Raw genomic sequence first — 18484 nt, 5'->3', positions numbered from 1 at the left:
CCCTGGGGAGAGACACGGGGCATCTCTGCCTCACATGGGGTGGGGTGGGAAATTGAGGCCTCCGTTCTCCAGGTCCCTCCTGCCTGAGGGTCCCCTGAGCTGCTGCAGGGAAGAGGGTGGGGCAAGGAGAGAGGACAGAGGGCTATTGATGAGGTCCCTTAGATACAGAGGGCCATCTGTCCTGCTCCTTGAAGCCCCAGGCACTGTGTGTCCTTGCAAAGTCTTGCATGGGGTGTTCCCGGCATGGGACCTGCAGCTGGGAGCCTCAGTGGACTTCTGCGCTTCCTCCCTGCCCTGCCCTACCCCAGTGTGTGCTGCTTTACAGGCCCGAAGCCCACACAGCCCTGTCTCGACTCAGGGCCAGCACATGGATTGACCACAGCACCAGGGCTGTGTCTGTGCACTTCACCCTCTATAACCCTCCAACCCAACTCTTCACCAGCGTGTCCCTGAGCGTGGAGATCCTCCCTACGGGGAGTCTCGTCCCCTCGTGCCTGGTGGAGTCATTCAGCATCTTCCGCAGTGACTCAGCCCTGCAGTACCACCTCGTGCTTCTCCAGGTGAGCTGACCTGCCTCTTGGGCCTCCTGGAGGTGCACAGGGAGATGGGGCTTCACCTGGGCTGGGCTTCTCCACCAGACAGGACTAGTTCCCTACCCATCCACCCACCCCTCCGGTCACACTCTTTGTCACATCTACTTCATGTGGCAGGCATCACAGTAAGTGCTGGGGCACGAGACGAAGAAGACCCCCAGTGGGGAAACCAATCCTCACATGTGTGGCAAGGGCAAATATAGAGCTGTCTTGAGGTACCAAATTCATCACGGGGGAATTGGGCCTGATGTTTAGATTCCCCCGGGGGTTTAGCTCAGGCTGCTATAACAGAATAGCCTACACTGGGTGCTTTGAAAAGAGACATTTATGGTCAGGTGTGGTGGTTTACGCCTGTAATCTCAGCACTTTGGGAGACCAAGGCAGGCAGATCACAAGGTCAAGAGTTCAAGACCAGCCTGGCCAATAGGTGAAAACCCATCTCTACTAAAAAAAAAAAATATGAAAATTAGCTGGGCATGGTGGCGGGCGCCTGTAATCCCAGCTACTCGGGAGGCTGAGGCAGGAGAATTGCTTGAACCCGGGAGGCAGAGGTTGCAGTGAGCCGAGATTGCGCCACTGCACTCCAGCCTGGGCGACAGAGCAAGACTCCATCTCAAAAAAAAAAAAAAAAAAAAAAAAAAAAAGACATTTATTTCCCACACTCCCGGAGGCTGGAATTCCGTGATCAAGATCCCAGCCTGGTCAAGTTCTGGCGAGGGCTCTAGTCCTGGGAGATGGCCACCTTCTCACGGTGTGCTCACAGAACCTCTTCTTTGTGGGTGTACACAGGGAAAGAGAGCAAGAGAGAGCTGTCTAGGGTCTCTTTGTGTAAGGACACTAATCCTATAGGACCAGGGCCCCAGTTAACCTTGATTACTTCCTTATAGGCCCCTTCCCCACATATATCCATACTGGGAGTTAGGGCTTCCACCTGTGAATTCAAGGGAACACAAAACTTCAGTCCATAGTACCCAGGGTTTTGGTGAGATGGAATATGTCCACATATCTTCACTGAACAATCCACATCATCAGAAGTCACTCTGAGTTATTCCTTGGGAACTTTCCTGATTTTCTGCCTGTAGCTGACTTTTCTGCTATGAAGAACTAGGTCCTGCTGACGCTTCAGGTCAAGGTTACTTTGCCTTAGGAGTGAAGAGAGGGGAGTCCCAAGAGGTTTTAGACTCTAGGGACTGTTCAGCGGCCCAGTAAAGGCTGTGATTTGCATAGAGCTCAGCTCGCACTGGAGTGGGCGGAATGGAGGTTGGGAGGCTGGGCCACTGGTCAGAGTCTGCCTGGGGGAGACGCATGAGGCACTTCCCCTAGGCATCCAATTTAAGGGGCACCACAAATACTTGGTAATCACGGCAAACGGTATTCTGGTGCAATATTTATAAACATCAGAATTCATATCAAAACATCATATTGGACAAAATATGGCAATTGTAGACAACGGCAGGATCAGTTTTCCTGATAGTTTCTTTGCTTCAGGCACCAATAGAGAACAGCACAGCACTGCTGTTAAACACCTTGCAGCACCCAAAAGTGAACCCTGCTCTGATTAGGTGTGTAGCTCCTTACAGCGGGCCAATGGGACACAAGGCACATAACTCCAACAGAGGACAGAGAAGATGCATAAAGCCGTGCTGATGTGCTTCGGTTGCTTGCAAATCCATAACTAAATTTGAGTTTGGGTTAGTGATTGAAGGCATGAATCAACAGGTAACTCACCAATGGAAAGAGAACCACATAGAGAACTTTAAGAAAGTGCTTATAAGGGAGCTTTAAAAGAAGGCTTTACTTGGCTGAGAAAACTAATATATATGTATATATCGTTTGTATGTTATCTATTTCACGTGTGCACAGAAACTCACTCTTCTGAGTGGTGCCAAGGCAGGCCTGGAGGATCAGCATGGTAGTCGGGAGGCCTAATGGCTGTAGATGCCCATATTCCATGCTTTCCCTGAGTGCAGAGACCATCTTGGGTTCTAACCCCTGGCATGGAGTTTCTGTGAGTGCTTGACTTGTGAAGAGGCACCAAACCACCCCAAGTGCCTACCGAAGAGCAAGTTTAGGATTAAACCTCTTCAGAACAGGAAATGGGCTTGCATCCTGGCTACTCAAAGGTGATCGGCAGGGGAGCCGCTCACATGTTTAGACCAAAAAACAACTTATCAGCATTCGTGTTGATCTTGTGTGTTTACATTCTCTCCACCAGCTGGTCTTCCTGGTGCTCAGCCTGATCCACCTCTGTGTTCAACTCTACCATATGATGGACAAGGGTGTCTTCAGCTACTGGCAAAAACCAAGGAACTGGCTGGAGGTAGCCTCTCTTGTGTCATTTTCTTTTGAAAAATAACAATAAACTGTTTGTATCTTGAAAAAATAATTTAAATAAGAAATTGATTATGCACTAGCTACTGCTAACATTATTGCAGTTTTCTCCCTCTAATCTCAAAACAGCATTTGAGATCAGGCATCATTTAGTGTTGTTACAGTCACCATCATGTACCACACGAATTTCAGCCGAGGTGGTGGTCCCGTAAGATCATATGGTGCTAAGAAATTCCTGTCACCTAATGACATCTTGATTCTGACCCTGTGTAGGCCTAGGCTAAATAGGTCTGTTTGTATCTTAGTTTTTGGTAAAGAAGTTTAAAATAAAATTTTTTAAAACTTTTAAACATAGAAGAAAGCTTTTGGAATTAGGATATAAGGAAAATATTTTTTGTGCAGCTGTACAGTATGTTTGTGTTTTAAGCTGTGTGATTATAAAGTAAAAAGTTAAAAAGTTAGAAGTTTTTTAAGTAAAACGGTTACAGTAAGCTAAGGTTAATTTATTTCTGAAGAAACAAAAATGTGTTTACAAATTTAGTGTAGCCTAAGTGTGCAGTGTTTTTAAAGTCTACATTAGCATACAGTAATGCTCTAGGCCTTCACGTTCACTTACCACTCACTCACTGCCTCACCCAGAGCCATTTCTAGTCCTGCAAGTACCGTTCATGGTAAGTGCTGATACAGGTGGATACTGTATTTTTAGTGTATCTTTTCTATGCTTAGATATATTTAGATACACCAGTACTTACCATTGTGTATGATTGCCTACAGTATTCAATACAGGAACACGCTGCACAGGTTTGTAGCCTGGGAACAATAGGCTATCTCATATAACCTAGGTGTGTGGGACTGTCTGTGTTTGTGTAAGTGCACCTTATAATGTTACCCCAAGGACAAAATCGCCCAGCGATGCATTTCTCAGAAGGCATCCCTGTTGTTAAGCAACGCATCACTGTAACTTACAATGCATGTCACATGGGGTGCCAGGTAAACCCTTCCTCAGGAGCCATCTGAGGGCCTTTCTCTTGGATGTTGCAGCTCTCCGTGGTTGGAGTGAGCCTCACCTACTATGCAGTTTCCGGCCACCTTGCTACTCTTGCTGGAGACGTCACTGACCAGTTTCACAGAGGACTTTGCCAAGCATTTATGGACCTCACCCTTATGACATCATGGAATCAGGTACATAGTGTGCTCAGGGCCATACAGATAGAGGCCATGCACTGTGATGCCATCCAAAAGGCAGAGGTCACACAAGCTCTAGAAGGTGCGAGATAACAGATTTGTTCCATATTGAGAGATGATGCTCTGAGCTGGCAGATGGGACTGGCCAGGACAGTCAGTGAAGGGCCTGGAGAACTTGAGACGTGCTTTGAACACGGGGTGTGTGGATTCTGCGTGGAGCAGAACTCAAGAGCCTGGAATTTCCCCAGTGCCTCCAGGGGACCCTAAGGGGCACAGGAAGCAGGTGTTGATGCAGTGTGGAGGAAGGAGGCTAGCACTGACTTGCTCAGACACACTATTTTCTCTCTTCATCCTGGTGACAGTCATAAATGCAGGCAGTATTAGCCACTCTGCAAGTGAAGACACCAGGGCTCACAGAAAGCATCAGGTCCCTCAACAGAGGGAAGTCTGGTTTCAAAGTCCCTGCACCTCTTTCCCCTAGGCGGCCCTTCCTGCAGGGAATGGTTCCCCACAGGATGGGAGCTCCTACCAGGAGGAGCAGGCAAATGAGCACAGATGGGACTGGACGAGCCCCGGGGAGGAGGCCCATGAGACGGGGCAGGATCCCCCCACAACAGCACGGGACACTGCCGTCCTGTGGTCGTGGAAGATGAGCCCACATATTCTGCTTCCTTACCCTGCTGCCCTCAGAACTAGCCCCTTCCCTACCCCCCTTGCCCTCCTTTTCCCATCTAGATGGTGGTCAGGGCCCCAGGGCCACCCCCAGGGCTGGGTGAGTCCTATAGCAACCTAGAGAACAAGGGCCAGTTCCCCTCCAGCTTCAGGCCCCTTCTCCCCATGGCCATCCATTTCCCCTACAACCTCCCTCTCACCCCTTGGCTCCTGTCCTCTGTGTAAGGAGAACCAGGCAGGATGAGGCTCATTTCCGCTACACTTCTGCTTCCTCCACCAGTGCCCCAGTCCCTGCCTCCTTTGCAAACTCTTACTTTGCTGCAAGTAAGAGAAACTCCCTAGGCTAGAGGAAAGAAACAGGTTCTAAAGGATCCCAAGCCGAAGATTTGGCTTTTCTCCTGAAGTAAAAGAATACATGAGTCTGATAAGACAGAACACTCGCACAAGCAAAGCAAAGCAACTGTCACTCACAGATTGGCAGAGACAGCAGAAGCCTGGGCTGCATGGTGAGCTGGTGCCCCCCAGCTCAGGAAAGCTGACCAGGGTGGACAGAGTCCCGTCTGTGTGTGTCCCGACAGAGTCCTGTCTATGAGTGTCCCACTTGCACCAGTTCAGAGAGCCCGGAAAGTCACCTGCCCTGAAGTTTCATAAGCTGGGGGAACATAACATGCTGTATTAAAGTGTTAGAGGGCATCCTCTTCTCAGAGGAACATGACCAGAGCCCACGCTGTTCCACGTAGTTCCTCCTTATCTCCGGATGTTGCATTCCTAGCAAATTCAACAGTTATTGTGAGAACTATAAGCAAGAAAAGGGAAAGAGCTGGGCTGGCCAAGGCCAACTAGGGACGTGTTATGCAGGCACTTATCAGCATCTAATGAAATTGGCATTAAGCAATTATTTGGTTTACTGTCTTCCCCCACAAGGCTGGAAGCTGCAGAATAGAGAATGTATCTAGTGTGTTCACTACTGCTCACCTGGTACCAATACTGGGGCCTGATGAGGACTGACTGCTTAATTTATTGGCATCACTCTCTGGGACAGACAGCAGGCTTCCTGGTCTACCTTTTACAGTATAGCTCTGCTAGTCAACCCACTTCCTACTATTTGGGTTCTGGCTTACCCATGTAACTGCGGCCTTGCATGACCCTGGCGGCTGCAATGCCAACATGCCTGGTACGCCCTAGCCTGTGCTTAAAGGCCCACAGATGGTGACTGGCTTTCTCTCTCTCAGTGCACAGCTTACAAGAGCATCTGATTAGTCACTGAATGGCCAGCAGGTGTGGGCCTCAGGAAGGTGGGGCAGAGTGAAACACTTTGTAGGATGTTCTTTTCACCTGATGTGGGCAGGGGAGGTTTTCTAGAAGCATGATTAGGGCAAACATGAATCTGGTCTACATACTGCCCTGGTGACTTGGAGTAAATAGCCTCCTCCTGATTTCTGGCCTTGGGAAGTGAGTTCATCCTCATATCCCTTCCCCCCTCCGTTGTCCTATCTTTCTTATTATGTTCCCTGCCCCTGCCAGAAAAACTTAACTGGGGAGAGTCCCTCTTCCCTGGGGATCCTGTCTAGGGCAGGTGTCAATTTCCATTCCCTCAATTAGCTTCTGAGAAGAGCCGACATGTACTGAGGTTTGTGTCTGCCAGGCACTGCCTAAATTCTATATAATCACGTGTATGTTAAGCTATCCAACCATCTAATGAAACAGGCACTAATATGCCACCCATCTAGACCGAGGCTCTGAAAGGTTAAGCAACTGGCGCAAGGTCACTCACATTGACATAGGAGCTGCACTGGAATTGGCCTCTGGTCTTGGGGTCCTGGGTAGCCGCATGCCTAAGCACAGAACTATAATGCAATGGAACAGCCCTCCAAGGACATGGTCCACACTGTCCTGGCCCAGGAGTGCTCAAGGCAGGAACCTGTATCTCCCACCATTCAGCTCTATTGCTGTGTTGCTGTGTGTTCAGGGCCAACTTTTGGGAAATGTGCATTGTAGACAATATTTGTCCTCTGAGGTGCCCTCGTGTACCCATCTCTGTTCTGGCACCTTGGCCTCTGCCCACACAATGGCTTTCCCTCCTGATTCCAGTTCTGTGGGCACCTCTTGTGCTGTTCATCAAATTATTCTCTGTAAAGACAGTTAGAGGAATTTAGCTGTAACTTCAATGTAGGCTGCATCCCAGGTGCTGGAAGAACGAGTCATCTTCAAGATAAGCACAAATGACTTTCTGATGATGGAATTTAACACCCAGAATTAAAGAGCTATGATTTGAGCATGTGAAAATGAAAATGCACAGGCTTTAGAGTCAGCAGACCTAAAACTCACTCCCAGCTCCGCTTTGACCATGTGCCATTGGGCAAGTTTCTTAACTTTCTTCAAGTCTTAGTAAGGTAGAACTATGATACACACCTTGGGGGTTTTGCCAGGATTTGAATGTGTGTGTGTGTGTGTGTGTGTATTTGTACATGCATATCCAAACATATCCTTTGAACAGCTTGGCACCTAGCAGATATTCCATAAATGAAAGTCCTAGTAATGGTGAATTACTCAGAAGGCTTTATGGCATCCGTCAGTCAGATGCTGGCAAGAAAGGGGCCCTTTCACTCTGTCCACAGAAGTTTAGAGCTGTGTTGTCCAATAGTCAGCACTAGCCACAGATGGCTGTTGAGAACTCGAAATGGGGATAGTCCAAACTGAGATGTGCTGTGGGTGTAAAATACTCACTGGACTTCATAAACTTAGTACAAAAATTAAAAATGTGCTGGGTGCAGTGGCTCACGCCTATAATCCTAGCATTTCGAGAGGCCAAGGCGGGCGGATTGCCTGACCTCAGGAGTTCAAGACCAGCCTGGGCAGGCAGGGCACCCAGGCTCACACCTGTAATCCTAGCACTTTGGGAGGCCGAGGCAGGTGGATCACGAGGTCAGGAGATCGAGACCATCCTGGCTAACACAGTGAGACCACATCTCTACTAAAAATACAAAAAATTAGCCAGGCGTGGTGGTGGGCGCCTGTAGTCCCAGCACTCGGGAGGCTGAGGCAGGAGAATGGCGTGAACCTGAGAGGCGGAGCTTGCAGTGAGCTGAGATCACGTCACTGCACTCCAGGCTGGGTGACAGAGCGAGACTCTGTCTCAAAAAACAAACAAACAAACAAACAAACAAACAAACAAAAACCCAGCCTGGGCAACATGGTGAAATCCCGTCTCTATTAAAATACAAAAAAAATTAGCCGCTGTGGTGGCATATGCCTGTAGTCCCAGCTACTCAGTAGGCTGAGACAGGAGAATTGCTTGAACTCACCAGGAGGCGGGAGGTTGCAGTGAGCCGAGATCCAGCCACTGCACTCGCACTCCAGTCTAGGCGACAGAGCGAGACTCCATCTCAAAAAAAAAAAAAGAAAAAAAAATTAAAATGTAAGATACCGCAATAATTTTTATGTTGGTTACATATTGACATGATGCTATTTTATATGATTTGACATGAACTCATTTAAACAAAATATATTATAAAATACATTTACTCTGTTTAATTGTACTTTTAAAAACGTAGCTACTAGAAAATTCCACCCGTAGCTTGCATTGCATTTCTCTTGGCTGGTGCTGGCTAGAGCCCTATCCATCCCCATTCTCCTATGTGTGGCCCTGCCTGCTCTGAAGGAACCCGAGCAGTGACGGCCACTCACAGCTTCTCTAGGTTTTGGTTGTCAGAAGTCATTGTTGACTTTGTCCCAATTACTGAGGAAATAAAACAAACAGAAAACCTTGATTCATTGCCCATATAGATTTTAAACCATCCAGCTGTCATTTCTTTTCTCTTGACCTTACAATTTTGGTGAGAGCATATGAGATCATACACAGAAGTACTTTCCCTGTGAGTCCCTGGTAGGGAGGGGAGAAGGGAAGAGCCTTCCTAGAGGCCTTGTGAATGTGGACGAGTCCAGGAGGCTGTCTGCCCCTGGGTCTGCCGTGCCTCCAGTTGTACCGTGTTTGTCTGTTCACACTGTTTATCTGAGCCATAGACTCTAGAGCTGTAAAAGGGGAGTACCTCCAGTATTTGCGAGGATTACATTTTTAAAAACCTACTTGGAAAGTGTTGGTGCCCTATTCTGTACATGTAACTGGGCGGGGGAAGGAAATAAGCATGCACTAAATACTTCTTTGAGCCCCCTCCGTGGTAATGATTTTCTTATAGCCCAGTAGACTGCGGCGTAGACAGGGAGAACAGATGTGGGGTGGACAGAGTCCCATCTGTGTGTGCCTGCTAGACCTGCTCCATCTTGGTGTTCAAAGAAATGGCCAGGCCAGAATTCAGAGCAGGTCTTCTCAAAATGCATTATGATTTGTATTTAGCCCTAGTTCCAACTCATTCTCCTCTGCAGGCATCTGCACTTGATGTTCCTCGGAGACTCATGGGTGTATATAACATCATCAAATCCAATGAACTCTTTATGCACGGCTGACAGCTGTGAATATGTCTGCACCTTTCAGTGACTGGCATGACACACTGACTGCTCTGTTCTTCTGTCTTAGAGGGCTCGATGGCTCCAGGGAATCCTCTTATTCCTCTTCACATTAAAATGTGTCTATCTTCCTGGCATTCAAAACACAATGGCATCCTGCTCCTCCATGACGCGCCACTCGCTCCCCACCATCTTTGTAGCAGTGGTAAGAACTCTCCCCTTTATCATGTGATTTCCCTTGTAAACCATTGATCTGTGTACTCTTGTCAGCCTTTCTCAAGGGAAAAACAAACTGCTCTCAAGGTAAACACTGTCTAGAATTCCAGTCTTCTAACCCCTTACCGTGCGGTTTTAGATAACTGATATCAATAGTTATATAGTAAGTTATGGTCATGACAACAATGATCGTGACTTATGAAACACTTGCTCTGTACTATACCTTACAACAGCATGTCATTATTACTAATATAAGTAGTTATTAACACCTACTGAGCTTTCTCTAAGTGCCAGGAATGGCACTTTGGGCCTTTCATAGATTACTTCATTTAACTATCATAACCAAGATATCTATGGGCAGGCACGGTTCTTCTTAGAAGGTTCTCAGGTTTGCCTGGCTCAAAGCCCAGGGCACAGCCAAGTCTTCTTCCAGGGCTGGTCCTGAAGTCTGGTCTGGAGGGTGAAGCCCCAAATCAACAGGTCTGGAGTACAGCTTGGAGCCCTGATGAAGTTCCTGGAGTGCTGTTGATTCCGATCTGGTCCCAGCAGGGAAAGAGCTTGCTCCGACCTGACAGGCCCTAGTACAGCACAGAATTGCAATCAGGGCCAAGGGAGAGTCTTGGCCAAGTGCCCTGAGTTAGGAGGCTCTGGCTGTCAGCATCCAGGCCACACAGGACACCAAGCACAGGTCTCCTGCTCCAGGGAAGGGGTTCCCCAAACCTTATTCGCCTTGCAGTGGAGAAACACGCTCAGCAAACCAGGGCAGAGAGAACAAACCTGAGAGTCAGAGAGAGTGGCATTCGAACCCAGCTGTCCCACGCCCTAACTCACTGTTGTGAGCACCAGCCAGTTGCCCAACCTCTGCCTCCAGAAAAAGCATTAACAATGTTTGCCCTGAAGGTTATTACTGGCCTTTGAGATTATATGCGTGTAGAATTTACAGAGCGATTAAACTAGTCATTATTGAGACCATTTACCAACATGCAAAAATGCTTTTATGTAAGGGAAAAAAAAGCCCAGAATATAAATAATTTATGTCCAAATTAAGTAGCAGAATTCTAACTGCAGCAAGTATAGATGCATAGGCATCAAGAGGAGACCGGGAGACCACACAGCTCAATTTGTCCAGTTGTAGACTCATAGATTGTACTGTCTTTCTTCCGAGTTCCACTGATATCTGATTTCACTTGTGGAGTAAGTAATACTAAAATGAGTCCCAGTGCATTCATAGGGAAGTCTTTGGGTACCCGTCCAGGGTTACACATGAATCCAGCAAGGACCCACACAGAACGCAGCTTGTGACTATGGCTGCAGCTGGGTAGGGCCTCTCTGCAGGCCCGTCCACAGTCTACACACACAGCCCCGTGTGGACCTATGGGACAACAGCCTGATGGTCTGATATCCAGGCTGAGAAAATACTTGTCAGCACCAGAGCTGGTTGGAGCAGATGGAGTGAGAAGCGTGAACAAGGCCAATGATGCAACCCCTTAGATCCCAGGCCAAGTTCCCAGTCTGTTAGATCAACCAGGACCATGAAACTTAACCTGAACCAAATTTACATCAAAATCGGAAAGCCCTCCCGATGCTTCCTAAGGGGTTTATTTTACTAAGCTCTGGCCAGGTGCAGGGACATAAAGATGGTGAGGGAGCTGCCTCCTCGTGGCAACCATGGCCTCCTAAGGGGCCCAAAGGCCAGGGGAGCAGGCCGCTTGTCACCACAGGCAGAGGAGGCAGCTGAGGAAAGGAGAGTGGCACTGGCAGGAAGAGCCCTTGAAAGGGAGGAGGAAGACCAGCCACAGTGTGGGGGGGCTGGTGGGGTGGGAGGAGGGAGGCCTGGGAGAGGGGTGAGAGGGCGACACCGCCTTTTGGGTTCAAAACCAGGGATGACGTGATTGATCCACACTCCCAAAACTGCCCCTCCAAGTTCGTCTCTATTTTCAACATTTGGAAGTTGAGTCTTCCACTCCTAAGAAGAGGTGACGAGGTCAGTGCTCTCTGGCTTTTCTTTCTCCAGCTGGCGGGGGCCCTGGTGCTGGCTGCCCTCTCCCACCTGCGCCGATTTCTGCTCACTATGTGGGCTCTACCACCTGGTACCTTCACAGACGCCTTCCCCGGGCTGCTATTTCATTTTCCCAGAAGCCAAAAAGACTCCCTCCTTGGCCTTTCCAAGTCTGACCAGCGGGCCATGGCTTGTTACTTTGGGATCCTTTTAACAGTCTCTGCCACATTGTGTTTTGGAATGGTAAGTAAACACGTCCCCAACTTTCAAGTCATGATTTGTAAAAGTTTCATTTGCTGTTGCAGTGAAACTCTGGTCCACGTGGACAGGGCCAGGCAACACAGGCCAGATCTCATAGTAATGAATCCCTGCTGCCCAGCTCACCTGCCCTGGGAGGTCAGGTCAGTCAAACACAGTTGGTTTGACTCTCCCTTACTCTAGAACAGTCCAGCACGACAGCAGCCACCCCAGGGTGCCACCTCCTCCAGGAAGCTTCCCTGGCCCCCCTCACCCTGCACTGAATCACATCATTTCTTGCTTTGAACTTCATCTGCAATCTCACACTGCCTCAGGGGTATCTGTTGCCTTTTCTCAGTCTTTCCATCTTATCAGAGTTGCACTCCCATCAGCCACCCTCCACTGGACGTGTTCTCCAGGCTAGGTGCCAAAGGAGGAATGGCTCCCTGTTTCACGCCCTCCTAGTGATCTGCCACTGGCAAATCTAGTCATGTCATACGCGGCTTAAACTCCTTCAACGGAAGAAGAGATTCTTCTTCCACACAGGGTCAGTGTGGTGTTCCCTCTAGAAGCTCTCCCAGCACCGATCCTCCCCTGGAGCCCCGAAGGCTCTGAGCATGCCTCCTTACTGCACCCATTGTCCTGTGCTATTGGTTTTTGTCTCCTTTAGAACTCTAGCCACATTCCTAGCAGGCATATTGGTGTGCCTGCCTTTTAGAGTAGTAGTTTCTGACACATTGTAGAGCCCACTACAAGTGCAGTAAATTGAATATTCAAGCTTTGTAAGTGGATAAAAATTCTCTACAGTCCTTAAAAGTCTACCGGTACTCTAGTTGAGTAGCTAGAGGGAAACTAAAAGTGATTGTTCATGTCCACACCTTGACAACACTCAGGCCCAAGCCCTTTGCTTTTATCAGTGATCCTAGCTCTCCACTCTTGCTCATCCATGAATGCATAAATCCATTGATCACCCATCCACCCACCTGCTCACCAAACTAGTTACCTGTCCACCCATCCACCCACCCATCTATCATTTGTTCATTCACGCACTCATTCAACAAAAACCTCAAGAATGCCCATTATATTCAGGCAATGGCGAAACAAAGATAATAACTGGTTCCTGCCTTAGGGAGCTCACAGTCCAGAGGGGAAGACTGGCATATACAAACAATTATGGCGATTTTTATATTTTGAATACCATTTTTAAATTGGATATGTGATTTACAAATATGTAGCTTCTCCTTTTATTCTCTTAACAGCATCTCTACAGAGCAGAAGTTGTAAATTTTGATAAAGGCCAGTTTTTCAATGTTTTCTTTTATGGATTTTGCTGTTGGTGCCCTGGCTAAAATGAATTGCCAAACCCAAGGTCACATATATTTTCTCCTATTATTTTCTTCTATATTTTTTTTTTTTCTTTGAGATGGAGTCTCACCTGTCACCCAGGCTGGAGTGCAGTGGCGTGATCTCAGATCACTGCAACCTCTGCCTCCCAGGTTCAAGTGATTCTCCTACCTAAGCCTCCTGAGTAGCTGGGATTACAGGCGTGTGCCACCACACGTGACTAGTTTTGTATTTTTAGCAGAGACAGGGTTTCGCCATGTTGGTCAGGCTGGTCTCGAACTCCTGACCTCGTGATCCTCCAGCCTTGGCCTCCCAAAGTGCTGGGATTACAGACTGAGCCACCGCACCCGGCCTTTCTTCTAGAATTTTTGTAGTTTTATGTTTTACATTTAGGTTAATCATGTGTTTTGAGCTAATTTTAATGTAAGATGTGAGGTATGGAACAGAGTTCCTGTTTTTATAAATGAATATCCAATTATTCCAGCACAATTTTTTTTTTTTTTTTTTTTTTTTTTTTTGAGGTGGAGTCTCGCTCTGTCGCCCGGACTGGAGTGCAGTGGCCAGATCTCAGCTCACTGCAAGCTCCGCCTCCCGGGTTTACGCCATTCTCCTGCCTCAGCCTCCCGAGTAGCTGGGACTACAGGCGCCCGCCACCTCGCCCGGCTAGTTTTGTATTTTAGTAGAGACGGGGTTTCACCGTGTTAGCCAGGATGGTCTCGATCTCCTGACCTCGTGATCCGCCCGTCTCGGCCTCCCAAAGTGCTGGGATTACAGGCTTGAGCCACCGCGCCCGGCCTCCAGCACAATTTTTTTAAAGAATATTTACTCCATTGAATTGCAGAATCTAACTTTGAAGACTGAGATTATCAACGCAATGTGCATGCCTGTATGTAAAGTCTGTGTCTCACTTTCGGTGTCCCCTGGTGAGCCATTCTGAGCTGTGGGTGAGCCTCAGGAGAGAGGCCTGTGCCTGTGCCTGGGAAACCAGAAAGGGTCTTGGGTTCAGCAACCTGTTGTGTCCTCAACATGTGCTCTATAAGCCTCCAGGTGCTTTTTTGTCAAAAAGCAATCGACTGTGTGTATCTATATCTGGGTTCTCTTTTCTACTCGATTGATCTTTCCTTTAGCCAATCCCACGAGGTCTTGATCACTCTGTGGCAAATCTTAAAGTAGCATGGATGAGTCCTCCAGCTTTATTCTGTTTTGGTTGTAGCTATTCTAGCTCTTCTGCCTTTCAATGTAAGTTTTAGAATCATCTTGTTAATATCTTTTTTAAAAATCATGTTGATGTTTTGATTGAACTTGCTGTGGAAGTATAAATCAAATTTAGGGGGAGTTGTCATCCTAATATTAAGTTTTTTCAATCCTAGAATTCTGTATTTCTCTCCATTTATTTAGGTAGTCTTTGATTTTTTTTCATCACTGTTTTATAGTTCTCAGCATACAGATCCTACACAATTACAGGCAATTTTAAAGCCTAACTAGAAGTGTCCTCAAATAGCAAGAAACTTAGATCAGAGACTCATTTATTCTTCCTAAGGAGACCAGGAAATCTTCACACAGCAGGAGACGGAGCCTTGATAAGGAGTTCCACTCATGGTGACAACTGCTGAGATCAGCATTTTAGACAGGGGGCATGCAGGGAGGGCCATGCTGGAGTTCTGGGTCAAGTGGACATTGTGCTGAAAAGGATGGTTAGAGTCAGGAATGAAGGGCCTTGAATATCGTGCTTAGGCATCTGGATGCTATCTGCTGAAACAGGCAGGCAATATTGCATTGAGGTCTCTGGGTGCAAGAGTCAGGCCTTGCTATCCCCCGTGGCTGTTTTGCTGGTAAAGCCGGGAGGCCTCAGACTTACACACCAGGGGCCCACCCTTTCAGGCTCCTGAGCATCTTTGCAGAGTTCTGAAACTTTGTGAGGGGTTCGAGGGATTTGGGGACCAATCAAGAACACACGTATGTCCACAAGAGATGATAACACACACAAGCTTTATTTGGGTAATGTTTTGAAGTGTTTCCATGTGGGGGAACTCCCTCATGCTATGAAACTGTCCACGGGTTTACAGTGTAGGGGCCAAGAACAATCCATAAAGGAGGAAGAGCAAGGGAGATCTCAGGGGAGGGGGCAGCAGAGAGGGAGTTTACCCCTTAGAGGATGCTGCTTGGCAGCATGGAGGGGAGGCTCTGGGTCAGAAAGCTCCTGAGGCCAGTGGCAGCTTGAGGTCTTATAACATTAGCAGTGGGTAACTGCTGTCCCTTGAGGTTTTGCAGGGTGTGTAAAGCTGACAGGCTCTACGTGGCTAAAAACTTGTTTGGGTTGTTTTTAAAATAATTGGATGTGTAAAAATTTGAGTTTGGTACCAGTACGCTTTTGAGCTAATAGCTTACAGTCTGCAGTGAACAAATAAAACACCTGGAGGCTTATAGAGCACACGCTGAGGGCACAACAGGTTGCTGAACCCAAGACCCTTACAGGTCTCCCAGGCACAGGCACAGGCCTCTCTCCTGAGGCTCACCCGCAGCTCAGAATGGCTCACCAGGGGACACCAAAAGTGAGACACAGACTTTACATTACAGGCATGCACATTGCGTTGATAATCTCAGTCTTCAAAGTTAGATTCTGAAAACAACATTTATAATACAATGAATTTCCATTGCTGAGATCATCTTACTGCCATTTAGTTCAATTCAGGAGAGGTATTTTCCTGATTTTGCTTTTTTTTAACCAAGAAATCACTATTTTACCAAAAGGTCATAAAGTAGCATCATCAGATATAATCTTCATTGTATAGTTTATCACATTAACGAGGCTCTTTATTTAGGTTGCTAACATGAAATTTGTCTTTATTTTTTTCTTTTCCTAGCTGAGAGGTTTTCTCATGACTTTACCCCGAAAAAGAAAATATTTTCAAAGTAAATCTCTTGTGAGACTTAAAGATGTCACTGCTTATATGTGGGAAAAGGCCCTCACCTTTCTGAGACTGGAAACACCAAAGCTGGAAGAGGCTGAGATGGTTGAGAATCACGTAAGCTGTGGGATCTTGGATTACTGAGCGTGATAGCACACACTCAAGGTGATGGTTTCATTGCAGAACTTTGCTGTCAGTTATCAAAGCATGAGTATGTTTCCATGCCAAATCTCATTGCAAAGCCACAGAATTAGTCTCAATCATAATGCAGCTCATGGAATTTTCCCTTGCAATTCTAAAACACTTTACAGATTACCAAGCACGTTCTCCTGCATTAACTCCCTATAGCCTTATAATTACCTGTACAGTTGGAAAGACAGAGTTTATGGTCTTCCCCAGGACACAGACATGCTGTATTCTGTCCCCTGAGTTAGTCATTTGCTTTTGGTGCCTGCTATCAAACCCAAACTTCTATCTAAAACATGGAGCCTTAGGTGCATTGTTTGAGTCAGTCACCCCAGACATGAATGTAAACAAATCAAACCAGGTGTTTGCACATTGAATACTCACTTACTTCCATGGCTGATGTATTAGTTCGTTTTCACACTTCTGATAAAGACATACCCCAAACTGGGAACGAAAAGAAGTTTAATTGGACTCACAGTTCCACATGACTCGGGAGGAGGTGAAAGGCGGTGGCAGGAGAAAAATGATCAAGATGCAAAAGTGGAAACCCACTATAAACCATCAGATCTTGTGAGACTTATTCACTATCATGAGAATAGCATGAGAAAGACCAGCCCCTATGATTCAATTACCTCCCACCAGGTCCCTCCCACAACATGCGGGAATTCTGGGAGATACAATTCAAGTTGAGATTTGAATCAGGACACAACCAAACAATATCATTCTGCCCCTGGCCCCTCCAAATCTCATGTCCTCACATTTCAAAACCAATTATGCCTCCCCAACAGTCCCCCAAAGTCAACTCATTTTAGCATTAACCCAAAAGTACACAGTCCAAAGTGTCATCTGAAACAAGGCAAGTCCCTTCTGCCTATGGGCCTGTAAAATCAAAACAAGCTAGTTACTTCCTAGACACAATGTGGGTACAGGTATTGGGTAAATACAACTGTTCCAAATGGGAGAAATTGACCAAAACAAAGGGATTACAGGCCCCATACAAATCCAAAATCCAACAGGTCGATCAAATTTTAAAGCTCCAAAATGATCTCCTTTGATTCCAGGGCTCACATGCAGGTCATGCTGATGCAAGAGGTGGGTTCCCATGGTCTTGGGCAGCTCTGCCCCTGTAGCTTTGCAGGGTACAGCCTCCCTCCCGGCTGCTTTCATGGGCTGGCATTGAGTGTCTGTGGCTTTTCCAGGTACACAGTGCAAGCTGTCAGAGGATCTACCATTCTGGGGTGTGGAGGACGGTAGCCCTCTTCTCTCAGCTCCACTAGGTCCCTTCCACACTGCCCTAGCAGAAGTTCTCCACGAGGGCCCCACCCCTGCAGAAAACTTTTGCCTGGGCATCCAGGCATTTCCATACATCTTCTGAAATCTGGGCTGAGGTTTCCAAACCTCAATTCGTGACTTCTCTGCACCCACAGTCTCAACACCACATGGAAGCTGCCAAGGCTTGGGGCTTCCACCCTCTGAAGCCACAGCCCAAGTTGTGCATTGGCCCCTTTCAGCCATGGCTGGAGCAGCTGGGACACAGGGCACCAAGTCTCTAGGCTGCATACAGCACGGGGAACCTTGGCCCAACCCACAAAACCACTTTTTCCCCTTGGCTTCTAGGCCTGTGATGGGAGGGGCTGCTGTGAGGGTCTCTGACATGGCTTGGAGACATTTTCCCCATGGTCTTGGGGATTAACATTAGGCTCCTTGCTATTTATGCAGATTTCACAGCTGGCTTGAACTTCTCCCCAGAAAATGAGTTTTTCTTTTCCACTGCATTGTCAGGCTGCAAATTTTTTTTAACTTTTATGCTCCATTTCCCTTTTAAAATGGAATGCTTTTAACAGCACCCAAGTCACCTCTTGAATGCTTTGCTGCTTAGAAATTTCTTCTGCCAGATACCCTAAATCATCTCTCTCAAGTTCAAAGTTCCACAAAACTCTCGGGAAGGGGCAAAATGCCACCAGTCTCTGCTAAAACGTAACAAGAGTCACCTTTGCTCCAGTTCCCAAGAAGTTCCTCATCTCCATCTGAGACCACCTCAGCCTAGACTTTTTTCCTCATATCACTATCAGCATTTTTGTCAAAGCCATTCAACAAGTCTCTAGGAGGTTCCAAACTTTCCCACATTTTCCTGTCTTCTTCTGAACCCTCCAAACTGTTCCAACCTCTGCCTGTCATCAAGTTCCAAAGTCGCTTCCACATTTTTGGGTATCTTTTCAGCAACACCCCACTCTACTGGTACCAATTTACTGTATTAGTGTATTAGTTCATTTTGAAGCTGCTGATAAAGACATACCCGAAACTGGGGACAAAAAGAGGTTTTTTGTTTCTTTTTTTTTTTTTTTTTT

At 47.2% G+C, this 18484-nt stretch overlaps 1 protein-coding gene across 1 annotated transcript in view; it reads left to right on the top strand.

Annotated features, from left to right (window-relative positions):
• The window catches only part of PKD1L1 (polycystin 1 like 1, transient receptor potential channel interacting), a 203514-nt gene that overhangs the window by 161837 nt on the left and 23193 nt on the right, over window positions 1-18484 (top strand). Inside the window, 6 exon segments of the mRNA XM_017868553.1 lie at window positions 326-560; window positions 2809-2913; window positions 3966-4106; window positions 9316-9450; window positions 11476-11703; window positions 15906-16067. Of these exon segments, the coding sequence (XP_017724042.1) occupies window positions 326-560; window positions 2809-2913; window positions 3966-4106; window positions 9316-9450; window positions 11476-11703; window positions 15906-16067 (1006 nt within the window).

The sequence above is a fragment of the Rhinopithecus bieti genome, unplaced genomic scaffold (assembly GCF_001698545.2).
Source record: "Rhinopithecus bieti isolate Rb0 unplaced genomic scaffold, ASM169854v2 scaffold_3527, whole genome shotgun sequence".
In the NCBI taxonomy this organism is placed as follows: Eukaryota; Metazoa; Chordata; class Mammalia; order Primates; family Cercopithecidae; genus Rhinopithecus; species Rhinopithecus bieti.
Note: the sequence above shows the minus strand (reverse complement) of the source record. Positions and strands in the feature narration are given on the sequence as shown.